The 17,107-nt window shown below is 41.0% G+C and overlaps 1 protein-coding gene across 1 annotated transcript; it reads right to left on the bottom strand.

Annotated features, from left to right (window-relative positions):
- Positions 1-1,226: 1,226 nt before the first annotated feature.
- Positions 1,227-16,833, bottom strand: PLEKHS1 (pleckstrin homology domain containing S1). The gene is made up of 14 exons (XM_009277882.2): positions 16,767-16,833; positions 15,423-15,514; positions 15,211-15,317; positions 13,699-13,833; positions 12,255-12,330; positions 11,476-11,583; positions 10,697-10,792; positions 9,813-9,815; positions 7,016-7,126; positions 5,896-6,011; positions 4,356-4,565; positions 4,145-4,246; positions 2,095-2,230; positions 1,227-1,295 (listed from the first exon to the last, which is right to left on the bottom strand). Exons 1-14 carry the CDS (start codon positions 16,795-16,797, stop codon positions 1,227-1,229), a joined length of 1,392 nt encoding a protein of 463 aa, XP_009276157.1. The 5' UTR covers positions 16,798-16,833.
- Between the last annotated feature and the right edge of the window lie 274 nt (positions 16,834-17,107).

The following is a 17,107-nucleotide window of genomic DNA, read 5'->3' as shown; positions in this document are numbered from 1 at the left end:
GCTGCGTGGTGCTCAGTTGCCGACTGAGGTTAAACCACGACACATCCGCACACAAACACGTACATACAAGTGTGTACATATCCATATAGAGAATAGGTATGTGTTCTGCATACACACCATATCACACCATGTTTCTGTAAGCAACAGAGGTCACTGTAGTACAGGACAAAGCTCCCTTTTGGCATCCACTAAAGGCACCCCTGCAGGCAGTTCCATATCAAGCACCAACACCTTTTGGTGTGATATTAGCTGAAAATCAGTCATGTTTCTATGATAGCAAAGGAAGCAAGACATATTCACAAATATTTACAGAAAATGTCCTTGTTTGGGGAACAAATGAACACTTGCTCTGGAAATGCTGCGGTACCAGTGACATCCCTGTGATAATACTTGGTAGCATCAAAACTCTCAGTGAACTCCGTTTGCATTGGGCTGAGTGCACGTGCCTTCGTATCATTTCTCTCTCTGTATTTCCCAGCTGCCTTTACCAGTAACAGTTTCACAGAGCAGGCCAGCCCTCCTCTCTCCCAAATGCATTCATTCATTTTTCACTTAGGGCTTATTTTGGCTGCCGGTGAACCCAAAGGTGCTCCAGACACATTCCTTTTCTCCAACCAGCTCTTTTTCCTGTCATCCATTGAATGTATTTTTGTGGCTGTAACATAAGAGGGGCATAACACAAAAGGAGGCCCCCTGAATCACTACACAACACTATTTACCGGCCTTCCTTCCAACACTACAGCTCTCAGCTTGCCTTTGCCTTTCTGTAGCTAAGGGGAAACAGGGAAAACATGGCTTTGTTCCAAATGTAGGTTGTTTCCACACCCCTAACTGATTAGGAGTTCAGTATAAATCAATATGTAACTCATTGTAAAGAGGCGAGCAGAGGCGTGAACCAGTACTTTCTACTGAAGTACAAAGTATACACAGTGCAAAGGTTTCATAAATGATTTGACCCTCAGTTTTTTTCATGTAACTGAAATACATGCCAACATGAAATACAAGCCAAACACAGGCCATTCATGTCAACATGAAATAACATAAAACAAGTTATTAGGACATAAAATGAAAATGAAATCCACGTTCTCTATTCTTTGTACTTCACCAACAAAAGATGTCTGGCAGCTCTAGAAGATAAAGATTTCCTCCATACACTATATATCACATTCTTCTCCCTGATCGTTTCCCTTGAACTTTGGCACTTACTTAATCATTGAGGTCTTTTTTCAGGAACATGAGCAGCCTTTAACATGGAAGATATCTGAATGTGGAATCCTACATACAGTAAGTTTCACCTTAAAAACGAAAAAAAGAAAAGGAAACTTTTATAGCTTGTTATAGCTGATCAACATTTGTGCTACTATCTGACTTGTATTTTAACTAGCTAAATAAAAATACCCTGTTAAGAGAGATGAATATTTTTTTCTTGCTGAGACTGGCTTTCTTTTTTTTAGATGGCAACAGCATCTGATGACCTCAACTTTCTTAGCAAAATTCAAATATGAATGTGTTCAGGTATGGGTCAGAGAACCTGGATATTGAAATATGAGTCTATCTGAGAGAAACAGGTATTAACATGTAGCAGATAACAGTGGTGTTAAGGCACCACTTAGAAATCTCCCACATTCTTCAAAAAAAGTGGTATCACACAAGGAGATGTGTAGTGCTTGATAACCAATAGGAGGTAGGTGTCTAGGGCTCTGCTCTCGATACCTAAAACCACTATAAGCAATTACACATCCACTGGAGGCGATTGTTTATTTCCCAAAGTTTGCAATTCATGGGCCTCAGCCTAAAAGTACCAAGTAACTCTAATTTATGGTTGCCCAGTAGTATCTCTTGGGGTTGCTCAGACTCTTTGAGATCAAGTCCTTAAACACAGCAGTGCTGACCTTGCATTCCCCAAATAGTCCAGGAATAAGAGATGCTACGTCAGAATGATGCTGAGGAGCTATTTGGTACGGAAGTTATTCATGCCAAACTCAAAACAGAGTAAACTGGTTTGAATGAAGCCACTTGAAACACAGAAAAAAACCCTTGCTTTCTCATTTGGCTTATTCATTTGACTTTCACCTTCAGGTTAGTCAAACTTACCTGCTTTCTTGTGGACCTGCTGATGAAGAAGTAAGCCTCCTCCACGTTCTGGGGCTGCAGATCATTCACAGCCACTATATGGTCTCCGTGACTAAACAAACATCCCAGTCGGCAAGGACCAGTCCACTGGGAGACACTAGGGTATTTGAAGGACAGACAATAAAGGAAACATATGGGATATCCAGTTACTGCTAACAGAATGGCAATGGCTGAACAGGATTGCATTTATGGTACTGCCCTCCGGAAATAACACACAGGTGGAATGACTTTGCAACTTTTTGATCTGGTTCTAGCTAAAACCAAGCTGCTTCATCCATCCCAACGGGTCCTCCTAAAAGCGCAGCCTGTTAACAACTGAGACTGGTGCTAGCAATGTCACTGGTGAGAGTTGGGGATTCCAGTTCAAAAGCAGTCAGCCAGACTCGCTGCAGGTACATGTATGCTGCTGCAGATGTTTTAGCCCTATGTTTGACTGAGATGATTTCCAAAGTCATCCCAAAAGAATAGAATTAAAACTTATTATCATGTGTTTTATCTATGATATAACTGCGAGGATCAGAGATCCATTGCTGTCCTAACGGGACCCTTATGGAAATTCCAGTATCTCTTTCCTGCTGGTCTCTGATAGACTGTCCTTGATGACAAGCTATTTAGAATTAGCTGACCTGACAGTCAGGCTTAGTGCTCTGTTCCAAATTCTTTCAATATGAATTTCCACTGAGAAAGCTCTGTCAATTTAGATGTAGATCCAATTATTGAGATGGAGTCCCATTTCCAGTCCCTTTTACAATGGCATTTTTTCTTCTTGCTGACAGTGGCTGAAACAAAGTAACTTGCTGCGCACACAGTGCCCCTGATCGGTGTGAATATGAGAGCAACAGCAAAAGGCAGTCTCAGTGCTGTGTGGCAGTGAAAGATCAACAGGTAGCACAGGAGTATGCACTGAACATTTTTTCTGCTCCCTCTTCTTTATCCTAGTCATTGATATTGAAGGTCTAGGGAGAGCACTAATTTCCAATGGGACTACTAAGGAGATGTATGTGCTCTAGCCCATAACACCTACTTGTGAAAATCACTGTCTAGCACTCATTCCTACCACTGAACCAGTACTGGGATTAATTTGGAGATAATTTTGTGCTGGCATCCAACTCAAGTCGGCTTGATTTATGTAACATAATTTAAGTTTTCACTCACAGCTCACACTTAACTAGAGAGTCTCAGAATGCTTTGCAGATGCTACTACTTATATTACAAAATGATGTGATGTAGATCAATAATATGAGGGGGACAGGCTAATAGGTTAAAGAGAAAAAAAGGTAAGAACGGATTTAATGAAAGAGAGTGAATCACTGAATTTACTATGTTTGGAAATGGTTCCCTCTGTGCCTGTAGGTTCCATGTTGTCACCCTTTCCAGTGACATACAGGTTTTATGGCTTTCCAAAGGACTGTCACCTCTTTCGACAAATCCCCTTTTCCTTCGTAAGAATTAAGTGTACATAAGGGGGTACAGAAGTCAAATAAATGGGACTTGAAGTCTATCTATCTCTTGTATGTGCTTCCTAATTCTTGGCTTTATCATCAATAACAAAGGGTTATTAGCTACCTATACGAAAGACTGCAAGATTTTTGGTTGAAAGGCCCCATTTACCCTATCACAAGATATATCCCCTCACTATATCTCTGAGACATGCCATCATTGTGGTTCACCAAATCAAAGGGAAAACTGACTAGCAGTAATTAGCTGATTTCACACCAACATTAGAAGAATAGCTTTTGGGGTGGAACTTCATCGCTAATTATTACACAGCGTGCTAAGGGAACTCAATTCTATATAGCCCTTTTCAACAGCAGTTGAAATAGAAACTCATGTACATAAAGAGTCAGAAAGAGCAGAAAGGAATCACTGAAGTACCAGCACACCCTGACCTTGCCCTGTTCTGCACTGCCAAAACTGTACCTGGATGTGTATGGTTGTACACTTCTGTACCTACACTGATTGTCTCTCATTCACATCTGACAGGCACCATCACAAGACATCCAGAACTTACCATATTTGTCCTGCTGCTTCGTTAAGTTTTAGGTAACTGTTAATATCAGCCAGGGGGATGAAAATATCCAACTTCTGCAGCTGGGTCTCATCCGTAACTTGACTGCGAGAGAAAACATCAGAGACCAGGCACGCTCTACCAGTACCTCAACTGAAATCCACAGAGAAGACATATCTGTCTTCTCTGCAATGAAAATGGAGAAGACACTTACCTGAGCAGTACAGACAACTGAACCACCGAAAGAGGTAACGAATTTTGCCTTCTCTGAAGGGTTGGCTGCTGGCTGGTGCTGCTTTCTGGGAGTTTTATGTCTCTGTTTGCTTCCAGTTCTCTTGGACATGCACTGTTGTCTTGGCGTTTGGGAGGAGACAGGAGCCCATCACGTCTGCACATGAGCTGGCAGCTCTCATCCAGCAACGTACTGAAGAGGAATGGTGATTGACAAGAAATGAACTGGTTTGGCCATTCCAGGTACTCTTGCTGTGTTTGAAGCTGGATCAAATAGCCATCAGTGAAGCAAAGAATAACAAGTTCTTGTAGAATATCCAGTGGACAAAATTACAGCTCAGTAAAGTAAACTCCTTCTAAAAATGGACCATAAATCCCAAAATAAACCTTTTCAGTATTTAAAGACTATTTATTAAGCCTGAAAACATTCCAGCTAACAACATGCCTTGACAAAAAAACTGAGTACAGATTGTTGGTCTTGGCTGTATTGGTTTCTGCAGGGATGTAATGCTGTCCCCTGGGAGATAAAATAACTTAGATGTGCTTGAACGCATTTTAGGTTTATTTGATGAGCCTTATAATGCCTGGAGCCAACTCCCCTCCACGCCCCAAACAAGACTGGGGTTAGTAGCAAAAGCTGCTCTTGGTATATTTTAACTCAGATGGCATAGGCTTGTGAGGTTTCTGTAGTAATTCCCTCCAGGGGCTCTCAAAGACACAGACAAGCTTGAATAAGTCTATTGGAATAAACTGGTTTGTCGGTCTGCATTTCCAATTGCCTCCCACTATGTGGCCTAAGACTTGACCATCTGTAGGTGGCAGGCCATAGCTAACAGCTAGTGACCAGTCCATTGGCTCAGGAGGCATGGTTTTACTGTATAGGCACACTTCTCTTCAGTATACTGTGCTGTATCGTGGAGATTGTAAAGTTTCCTTGCGGCACTACAACTGTGACGCAAAGTTCAGGTCTTTCTTTGGGACATGCCAAACACTGTACCTTCAAAGCACACAGCATCAGACCCGTTCTTTGGATGGGAGAATGGAAGGAAGGAGTTGACCTACTCAGGATCACATAACTTTTTACTGGAAAAGCTGGGAGCTAATGCCCCATGTCTACCTTTCTCCTTTAACCACTAGATAATGCTGCCTGCTTTGGAGAGTACCTGTCTGAAAGGTTGCTGGAGCTTGGCTGCAGTATCTGAGTAAAGTGGTGGGCTTATGTCATGAAAACCTAGAAAAAGTATGAGTCAACAAAAAGTGCTGCATCCTATAGTCAGAGCCTGTCTAAATGCACGAATTTGCAATGTGAATTTAAATTTCATGTTGATGAGTTTGAATTTCACTCTGGTATTCCCACGAGTTCTGAACTTTCTGAAGCAAGACCACAGAAGGACTCATTCAAACAAGATGCAGCCTCTAGATATTGTTATGTAAATACCACAAATGACAGCTCTATCTTTACCACTGTGTCACTTTTAATTTGCAAAACCTTAATGAAGTTATCATTTCATCTTATCACTTACAGTGATTTCATTGACATATAAATGTTCTCCTTTACTGGGTTCTTCAGCACTGGCTTCTCTTGCACAGGGACATCAGACTTAGCTGTAGGGTCAGGCTTTGATACTTCAGTAGCGCACTGTTGGAAAGACATAACAACATAAGACGTAAATATCCTTGCTCTGCCTACAGAAAAAATCTTCTTAATTTCCTTATTTTGTTCAGTGCTCATGCTGTTTAAACACATTGGCTAATATAGCTTGACTTTCCCCAAATAAATAATTTCCCAGAAACCATGAGCTAGAAAGGTGGTTGAAACTTAGAAGTTAATGTTATCTGATATTATTGACACTACCATTTGCTTTCCTTTCAGGCTGGGACATAACCAGCTATATTCTAAAGTACTACCACAAAAATTGTGTTATGTTTTAATTTAAGCAGGTTGAAAAAAGAGTCTTGTACTTTGGGTGTGCTTAACTTAAAGCACTTACATGACAAAATCAGATTGTTAACGTCCTTCAGTTAACTGTACAGTCTTTGGAAAGAGACTGTGACTTCTGCAGAAGACTGACCACTTAGCTTCTCCTGACCACTATCTACATGGGAAGCCTAGAGAAATTAGCCTCCCAAATTAGGTGCCAAAATTTGTTTAAAATTACCAGTGTGATTCCTCCTGCTCCCTTGTTTCACAGTGAAATGTAGATACCAAAATGTTTCACAGCATTTTTAAAGTACTGCTTTGTTTTATGCAGCTTACTGATGCTTCTACAGAATTACATTTTAAAATATATAAAAATAATATACAGCTACATTTTCTAAATGAAGTTTTCACTTTTGAAAAAAAACCCACCCTGTGATACAATAGGCAAAAGCCATTTACAGTGAAACAGTCAATTTGGGGAATTTCAACAAAATCAGCAATGTTTTTGTCAAAATGCCACTTTCTACCAGAAAGATCCTTTGAATGAGTGTAGTGTCTTTTTTCTTGTACAAATGAAAGCTCTATTACCTACTGCTTTATCTACGTATTTCTTTTGCAAGGTACTAGTGGTTCCTCATACCGGTTCCTCTTTGGCTCATTAAATGTCTCCTGTCTCCTTGGAGCTATTAACAAACCAGCAGAACTCACAACTGATAAACTACCTTTGCTAAAATATTGCTGGGAGTTTGGTAATAGTCTTCTTCATCCTTTTTGATGTCTTCATCTGTATCTGATGACAGCAGATTTTCCTCACTCTTTCCCAGATTTTTATCCTGTTAAAAGAATGGTTTTGTATTTAACAGGTTCGGTTATACAGATTGTTTAACGTGTATTTTTCCATTTACATGGAGAAGTAATAGAACCAGCAAATATCCACAGAAAACATGGCAAGACATGTTTCTCCTTGAAGAGAGATATGCTCAGAGCCAGTCTGTTTTAGGAACAAGGTTTCTGTAATTGTGCTCCTACTTACACTTTTGAGATCCACTGTACACAGACAAAACTGGCCACTAATATTAGTACTTCTCATAGATGGATTTGTGGTAACCAGGCAGTTGCAACTGACTGCATGTTCACAACCTGTTATTTTGTTTAAAAAACAAGCGGGTTAAACACTTCATGGATGAATCTGCATGCATTTAGGGTCACTTGTGTGCAAAAGATTTTTTATTTGCATTCAGTTCTAAAATCCTTATACTAGGAAAAAAATCTGTAGGAAATCTAGAAGTGGATCGGGAGATATTTGCCCTTTTTAAGCACCTTTTAACTGCTATCAAGAAGAATGAATTTGGGATTTCCCTGACTAATGAGAAGTCTATTAACTCATACTTCTCCATGAACTAGAACATACCCCAGAGGGCTGGAGATCTGACATTGAAACTTTTGTGCCCTGAGTGACATTCTGCCATCAAGAATACCTGAAATACTAAGTTTGCAGCAATTTCGTAAGTCAAGGAGAAATTAATCCCTTCACCAAATTTACCTTTCTAAGTCACAAAGATAAATTATTTATTTTTATGTCTCCTTGTTGACTTCACTAAAATGAAGACTATGGTAATTAGTATTTAGCTGCCTCCCAATACAATTCCCCATGCTATGTTTGTGATGCAACTGTTTTTTATCTCCCCACTTACATCCTTGGTTTCCATGGTGATCATTTTAATAATTGCTAAATATGCCACAGAATATATTACTGTTTTCAAGGTAAAGTAAATTAAACTAATTACTCTCTTACATGTAAAGAGAAGAAACTGGCATTGGATAGAAATTAAAGATGATGAATGTATTTTTGTTCCTTGTTGGTATAAATGACATAAAAAGCACATGCTATAGGAATCAGAACAAACCTACAAACGGTCCTTCAAGAATTGCATTAGAAAACTGCAGCAGGAACAAGACTGGCGCTGTGGTCATGATATAAAGTCATGAACGAGTTTCCTAGTGAGTTTTCAGGGGCTTTGGATCAATCAAATGAGTAAGCACTTGGGGCAAAGGGGGAAGAGGAGGTGATTGTATGAAGTCTTGAGATCCTCCAGCTCCTAGGAAATTTCAGAGAGCAGACAGCACTCATCAGCTTCCCAAGCTGAGCCTTCAATCACTGACAGTGTCTACCTTTTGCCAAATGCAGTGTTTCCCCTTCGCACCGTTGCAGATTATTGGGACAATGGGAAGGAGAAGGTTAAGCTGCAGCAGCACCATGTTTCCCTAAAGCAGTTTGCCAACATCTCCGTTCCTCCAGATGCTTTAAAACCAGAGCAGTGCAGTTAACCTCAGTGTACAATTATTCTCGGACATACAGCTAAGCAAGTTCTTTAAGTCTCTGTTGAACCATGGTGTGGATTTACATGAGAGAGAAAGAGATGATGGAGAAAACTGGCTGTAGCATAAGATGGAAATGATACCTGGAGAACAACTGAGTGATTGTTAGTTTTAGGCTCCTTAGGGAAGGGGTCAAAAGTTATGTGTTGCCCTTGGACAGAAGAACTTCTCTTTCAAAAAATCAGGTGTGTCTAACAGATATTGAAGCCAGACTCCTGACAAAGATGCCTAGGTGCCTGCAATATAGTAATGAGCAGTACAGGGTGATACACATCAGGGCTCCTTATTTTGATGCATTTCAGGTATTGAAAGCTGTGTGTTGAAATAGCTGATACTGAATTGCTGAGTCAGATGTGGTTTGGTAGCTCCAAAATGTGGATTGAAAGGGAGTCAGGTCCCCAAACCTCTCCTGGGTGGCCGGGGCCCTGCCTGCATGACTGGACTCAACTGACATTGATAGGCCTTTGATTGATAGCATGAGTAATGGCTACTGACCAAAGAGTTTTCAAGATCTGGGCCTGAATGGGAGAACCACCGATAAAAAGCAAAATGAATCAGATACTAGAAATGTGGAGTCATACTTCTGACAGGATGTAAATACAAGGGATTAATCTGAAAGTCAGCTGTCTAGACATCACTGAGCAGAGAACAGATCTGGAGATGTTAGCAGATGCTGAACTTATGAGGCAAGTGAAATATTTTTATCGAATGAACAATTTTGTTTCTTGTTATCTCTATGGCAAGGTTATTTATTTTCACACATGCCGAAACAGAAATATGAGCTTCCTGCTATTCCCTCCGCTTCAGGCTAAAAAGGTAAAATCCAAATCTTTTAACCCTCATGGTCAGTCTGTCCTAGTTTGAACAGCTGCATACAAACATGCTCCTGAGGCACCGTAAGTATGAGAAGAATTAATGAATGAGACAGAAAAGGCGCCTTGGTATGCATCCAGAGCAGCACTGGTTAAATCAGACTAAGGGTTAACTCAATGCATTTCAGAGCTCAGACTCCTAACTGAATTATTGCAGCTTCATAAAGTACTGTGCATCAGCTGAGCTGTGCTAACTGCCCATGGCATTGCAATGTAGTTTCAACTATTTTCACTACTTTCCACTAAATTTAGCTGTATTATCTCATACTTGCTGCCAGCCTGTACACATGGATGGTGACTGCAGCACATGATTTACCACCCTGTTAGCTATGATAGCGGAACAGATTATTTTCCCTGTATCTCAGTCACTCTAGATCATAGTCCAGTGCATAAACTGCTAATAAAGGTGGGTTTAAATTCGGCTGCCAAACTGCATACTGGCGTGGTGGAGCCTTGGTTGTGCCTTCTTTTCTGTTGACTCTGCTGCAAAGGCAGTAATCCAGGGCAGAGGATGGGTGAAAACCATCTGAAACTGCTGCAGGTGTTTGTTTAGGGAACACAGGTCAGAACACTTAGACAATAATATGTGAAAACATTCATCATTGTATCTTTTTAAATCATTTCTGCCAGATATGGAAGCTAAATTACTTGAAGTCGTATTTATGCTTACGGAACGTCAGTCCTGAGGTGTGCCTCAGTTTAACAAGCCCTTGTTCTGTGGTTCAATTACATTGATTCAATTGCTACTGGCAGAGGCTGCAGAAAGAAACCATTTAGGAAGACTGTGGCACGTGTCTCAAGCTGAGAAACATGATGGGAGGAGCAAATCCTCAAGCAATGCAACTTCAAAGTTTTCTTCAGCAAGTTTGTGAGAGCTGCCACAAGTTGCAATTGCTGCACAGAAACTCTGAGGATCTGCCTCTAAGAAACAAAGTAAACATAGGGTATGTCAAGCAAGTTCTTAGAAGGTTATGTTCAGTGCTAAACAAGACAACAGACTAACTATATTTAGGAAACTTTCACAGTGAAAACCAACTCAGTGTGCTGGGAAAGTAGATGAATAATCTATAGTTACAGATACTCAGGTGAGATAAGAGTCAATAGCCACTTCTGACTGAACAAGTCAAGAGCTGTTTGATTTGTTCTGCTCACCAGGCTTGGAAAAAATCCTCTTGGTGAGTCACACCGAGCCTGATGAGGGCCAGGATCTGAATTAGGCCTGTTCTTGTCTTCTGAGGGACCATTCTCCTGCGTACAAAAGAAAAAAGTTGACTTCTCCTAAAGGTGCTTCACCTGCATCCAGCTTCCTCCAGCTGGGCCATTTGCACACAACTTTGTGACTAGAGAAAACCAACGCTCCCTTGGCTGCTATTCAGCCTGTCACCAGAGAATGGGGACTGCAATTGCTCTGGGATAGCAGCAATGCTTTCCTCCCTTTCTAGTTGAATATTGAGGGGGAAGATCTAGAAAGCACAGAGGAACTGGACTTGAACTCCCCTCTAGGCTTTACAGCCTGAAGAGAGAGACAAAGAAAAGCACAATCACAAAACAGGAGGAATGTGGGAGGCAGCTGTCAAAACAATCATCACATGGCTTTGCCAAGGCATGTCAAAGCGAATCGCAGGGGCTTATTTTATGCCAGTTAATCTTTGCCAGTCAGTTGAGACAGCCAATGAATATTGTTTCTCACTGCCATCAAAACCTGCCTTTACTTACATGCAGACTTTCCTCAAAAGTCTTTCCCTTGTGGGGACTCTGATGTTATCATTCAGGTCCAGCTCAGGAACCCCACCAGAGAGCAGAACAGACCACCCGGGCACCCATTGCACAAGCTCTGAAGAACTTTTTATGGAAAAAAGCAACTATACAAATCAAATTTCACAGTCACCCCTAGGAGCAAACTCATTATTAAGGATGGCTAATCTGTTTACCTTCTGGTAGCTTTGGTTTTTCGGGAAACTGATTGTATCTACGAAATTCAGTAACAGTGGCAAAGAGGAGTGCCGGCTTCTGACTTCTGGATTTGGAAGATCTTGGTTCTAGAAATAAGACGACAGCAGCGTAAGAAGACAAGCACCTGATGGGCATGGACTACAATGTACCAATGCATCCCACTAGTCCAAATTTTACTTCTAATGGCTCAGAGAGGTTGTCTACCTGGCATTTTTCAGGCAGATACAAATTTGCCCTGTTTGCACTTTGAGCTGAGTGGAAGCTGTAGGTATGTAGCTTAGTGCTGAGTCTGAACTAGTAGGCCTGGCTGGCTGACAAGGTGCAGAAACTTGGGCCTGAGCTTGAACTAACGGAGCTTCCAGCTGCTCCTACACTGACAGACTAGATGTGGATCAGTTTGTAAAACAGCATGTAAATATAGCCAAAAAGCACACGGTAAGAATAATACACAAGTTTTCATTCTGATGCATCAAAGGTGCAATTCATTGCACCGTAATGTCAATCATTTCCTAATTTCCATGTGGCTTACTCTTCAAAGAGATTCCTTCAATGTAAAATCAATCCCAGTGCAGACAGACTGTGCAATGCCTGCTTAATGCTTAAAGCCAGGGTACAGGATTTATATGGAAAATGAATTTCTGATTAACCAAGGCAAGAGCCAACTTGCAAGGCCAAAATCAGGAAAATTCCTTTGCACAGGTTTCTAATGAAATTACAAACTTCTTTCTTTCTAAAATCAAGCACAGTAATGTGTCACCTGAGGGCAGCATCCACCTCTTTTGGCCTCCCTGCAGACTGAAGATATCACAGTGACCCAGTCCTCTATTTCCTGCCTGTAAGTTGGAACAACAGAAATGAAAACCTACTCACAGGTAAAAGACAAGGAAAACCCATTTGCCTACCCACTTCTTCCTATGGGGCCCAAAATAACGCTTCCTGAAATCAATGGGGAAAATCTGTACCTTCCTTTCAAGAGAGAGTGCTCGGGTGGCCATAGCCAGATGGCAAAGTTTGACCTTAGAGAGATGCAGCCCAGGAGCGGGAGCTAACAAGTACGCAGGGGGGGCTGTGTGTGCGTGTGCAAGAGACACGGAGAAGGAGAGAGGCAGAGAGGTGGGACGGTGCTTTCTGCTTCATTTTCTGTGTGTAACGCTGCTCTGCCGAGTCCTGCCATAAAGACAGCTAACAAGGTTTGGGAATGCGTTTGGGCAAGCAGGATGAGAAATATGCCACGAAAGGACCCCTGAAGCCCCGTTCCATGCTTGTGGTGGATTTAGTTTGATTAATTCTGGAACGCTTCCCACCAAGCGTGGGCTGTGAGAGCAGTGCCCTGGGGGAAGGTGTGGGGTGGCACGCTCAAGTAACACACAGGTATGTGTTGTTCTTCTGTGCTTATCAGCATTTCACACATCAGCTGCTCTTCTGCATAAAGGCAGAAAACCCCCTGACATGCTGGTGGCTGGGAAACTGAAGAGGAGAAGCTGGGAAGCAGCAGCAGAGGACCACAGTGCCAAATGTCCTCCCTCACCTAACTGAGCTTTGGCTGATCACCTCAACAGTTTCTGCCCTTGCTGAGGACTGGATTGCAGCCTGGGAGAGCAGGGAGCACACCACCCTGCTGCAGTAAAGGCCCCAGTCATTCCTTTTGGGATCTGTTTTCTCTCGGGGGAATTTTCCCCTTCAGTCTGCTTCCCTTGATTAACAACCTACTTTCCAGGGCAAGATTATTTCCTGCGATTTATCCATAAGGAGCAGAAGCTTTCCTAACTCCCAGGAGCGGCTGGGTGACAAAACAAAGCTCTCCACTCTTCCTTGACCCTTAACCGGTACGGTGTGACATGGCACTGCCACACTGATGTACTGCCGCTGCCATCCGCACTCCCAGCTGCATGCTCCCACTACATTCACATGTTGGACGTTTTAACAGTGTGGCTGCAGGGAAGGTTAGCTCACCTGTCTGAACCAGCAAAAAATTAACCTGGCCACGGGGGGGGAGGGGGGAATGACATAGAAAAGAGCAATTTTCTATTGGATCAACCAGCTGAGTTGTTTCATCCCAGAGTGGCGCAATCAGTAGCTGAGACACAGAAAGGGATGGGAGCGGCTGTGAAGGAGTAGGACCTTGCCTTGGGGCAGTGGCTTAGTGTTACATTAGCTTAACTGTAATGTCATATTGCATTTGCACATCTTTCTATGCCTACCTGCTGCTCCCAATGAGGTAGTAACATCTGTTTCCAGTACTGATGGACATCACCTCTTCAGGAAGGCATTTAAACATCTTCCTCACTGTTTCCATAATTTCAGAATTGCTTATGCCAACTTTGATATTTATGATTCTATTAAGAGAACCATATGAGATATCCTATATAACTATACATACATACAAACATACACACACATATACACATATGTGTGTGTGTGCATACTTTACTCTAAGCACAGCATAATATGATGAGATCTGCACTGGAATAGGTAAACATTTTTCCACAGAAAAAATTCTCAAGAAAATAAGTGCACACATTCAAAACAGATGGTCTTTCAATGAAGAAAACTTCCAAGCAAAAAAATAAAATCAACTTTTGCAAAGGCTCGTCTCCAGATTTTGGATCCTCATTTCTGAAAAAAAAGGCTGTTGGTCTAACACAGAATCTTGAAAAGAAAAGATAGTAAGAAAAATTCCTGGCAGATGTTTTTGAACCACTACAGAACAATACATTTGATTTGAAACTAATTGTATATTAACAGTGTTTTAATGGAGGGGAAGAGGAACAGACAAGAAGTACTCTTAATGGATACTTAAATGGAAGCACTACTTCCATTTATTTCCAAGAAGTTAAATTAGTAAAAATAATAACAACAATAATGATGGTAATGATATAACCACATACCACTGAGCCAGCTGGAATTTTTTCAAAAGCTTCACAATGTAAATTCTTTTAATGGAAGAAGCACAAAAGCAATGTGAATCCAGTGACCTCCATGCCTAACAATTCCAGGAGCCTTTGTATTAAGCTCCAGGTCTGACTGGTAAAATCTTTACATTTCCTGTTTCCTTTCTATGTATCTCAGTGTGTGACATGAGATATGGTAAAGGGTGCTAGTACAAAGCCAATGACACCCAGCCTTGCTGCAGTGGGTACTGTGCTGAGAGGAATGAAATGACCAACCCAAACGAGCCAAGCAGAGCAATTTCTCAGTGGGGTAAGAGGCAGTGGGGCAGCCAGCATCATCCCAAAGGGCTACGTGAAAGCCAGGAGACCTCTGCACAACTTGAAAAGCACTTTGTAAAGCCGTAAGGTGGGAAAGGTTGTGTGCCACAGTTAAGAGTGGCATAGCCAGTCTTTACCTGTGTGTGAGTGAATGCATAGCACTGTCCTCACAGGAGATAAAGTATCTTCTACTACAGGAATACAGCCTTTGGGATCACGGAGCCAAGATGTCTGCTTTGCAGATACCACATCACCACAATCGCTCATGTAAATGTATCAAACTTCATCGAAAGCATTTAGGATTTTTACTCCTACGTGTATCATACAGTGCAACACTGTAAGTTGCACCCAAAGCCTACAAGAGCCCAAAGGACTCTTTTCTTGACTTCAGTGGGATTTGGATCAAGAACCTCAATCAGGAACAAATGTCTGTACAATCAGTGGCCATTTAAGAGTGTTGATACATGATTTAAAATAAAAAGGTGATGCATTTGAGTTACATACTGATCAACAGCTATGCAGCCTTTTATGTTCTGGCCTTTTAGATACTTCAGGACGTAATTGTCATTGCTGGATTTGGACAGGATGAAAAAACGCCTTTTCCAGGAGTTCTGCCGAAGAGAAAGTAATTTGTCTCTCATTAAAATTCAGGATAGCAGAAATAACAGATGCTTGTTGAGGGATTGCTGGAATATGACTAATCTGTGCTAGTATACCTGTGAGCCGAAAAGTTGAAGAGGTGGTGATTTGATGAGGAATCCGTGCTTGCAGACTCCATCTTCAGAGCAGAACGTATTTTGAGTTCTCACTAATCAAAGAGAAATGAATGGCACCATTACTTAATTTGTTGCCAATTAATCTCTTATAAAGACCTTCTTGAACTGGAAATTGTTGCTGACCACTGGGTTTCTGTGCTTAAATGGCCATAAAGCACATTACAATTGGAGAAGACAAACACAAATCAAGGCTATAAAATATAGGGCCAGGCCATGCTTCCCTGATGTCAATGTTACTGCTGACAACTGGCCCAAACTGTAAACAAATGATAGTGACAATGTAGGGGGCTCAGAAGATATCATAAGCCTCTGTTCTTATTTAACTGGTCTTATTTAACTTCTGAAGTCTGGTCTTACTTAACTTCACAATTAGTGATCTGAAAGACAGTAAACAGCCCCCTAATGAAATTTGTAGATGGCATTCAATTTGCATAGGTTGCAAACACAGCTAAGGATAGATCATCTTACAATGTGAATCACGATGTGACAACAGGAAAAAGTCTTACAAGTGAAATATGAGCTAAAACCTTGGGGGGGGAAATGCCTGAATGTATTTGTACACAACCCTGCATACACTGTTGCCAGCTGTAGTTTAAGATTCATATTTTCTAATCACTGGTGGATTTCTCATCAAAATCTCAGTTTTATTAATGCACTTTAACACCCAATGAAAGGAGTGGCAATCTCATTCCATTTTTTAGCTATAAACCGTGTATGAGAAATTAAGATTTTTTAAGAATCCAGTGACTGAAAGAAGCACAGTCAACCTCATTTTGGATCATCCAGTAAGGGACAGTAGAGAATATACATAAATTCTGGGAAATATAACATGACCAAACTTTCTGGTGATGCAAGAAACGCTTGGTTCTGAAATCCCATTTATTACTGACTTCAGTGGAGGTAAGGCTTCATCAACAGTGCCTTGGAGATACTGACTGTATCTTTCAGTTCCCAGTTGATTTTTAAGGTTTTTAATATTTTTTACAAATGTCAGTTCAACCTCTGTGTCAGGGACAAGAAAAATTCTGCTATAAAGGGAAATGCTGCTTTTAGGACAGATTCTTTAAGGAAGGAAGCAGAGGGGCAGAATTGGCACACAGTGTAAGTCTAGACGAGATCTCCAAATTTTTCAGTATGCTATTTTCCCCTGTTTTTCACCTATTGTTTACCACAAAATCCTTGGCAGGTGGAGGGCAAACAGAATGGTATCATATATTGATAAGAATGGATTGAAACCTCATTCAACCCTACTACTGACAAATCTTAGTAAATGAAATTTTGTACCTGCAGAATTTCTTTTACTTGTAGAAGCCATCCTGATTGCTTCTTCCACCCAGATAGTAAAGAGAGCAAAAACCTTGAAGCTAATTCCTTTTGCTTTGCTTGCTGCTGAGCAGCATTTCGCTGCATGCACAGTTGCCTGAGAAAATAACAAATATCTCACAAGTGTTTATTTTCATAGTGATGATTAAACTATATAAAATAAACATAGAAAAATCTATAATAAACTATATAAGTAATTATAATTATTATTCATTTAAGCATACTATTATACATATTTTATATTATAAAGTAATTTATACATTATATGCTATTATATTTATTCTATTATAATTATAAAATTA

Source organism: Aptenodytes forsteri, unplaced genomic scaffold, assembly GCF_000699145.1.
Source record: "Aptenodytes forsteri isolate BGI_AS27 unplaced genomic scaffold, ASM69914v1 Scaffold15, whole genome shotgun sequence".
Lineage (NCBI taxonomy): Eukaryota > Metazoa > Chordata > Aves > Sphenisciformes > Spheniscidae > Aptenodytes > Aptenodytes forsteri.
This window is presented reverse-complemented; position numbering and strand designations above follow the sequence as displayed.

Coding starts and splice junctions, on each gene's coding strand:
- PLEKHS1 (XM_009277882.2), bottom strand. CDS start 16,797: ATGGCTTCTACAAGTAAAAGAAATTCTGCAG. Junction 15,515..16,766: donor AAGTAAAAGAAATTCTGCAG/GTACAAAATTTC, acceptor CTCTTTGATTAG/TGAGAACTCAAAATACGTTC. Junction 10,793..11,475: donor AAAACCAAAGCTACCAGAAG/GTAAACAGATTA, acceptor TTTTGTACGCAG/GAGAATGGTCCCTCAGAAGA.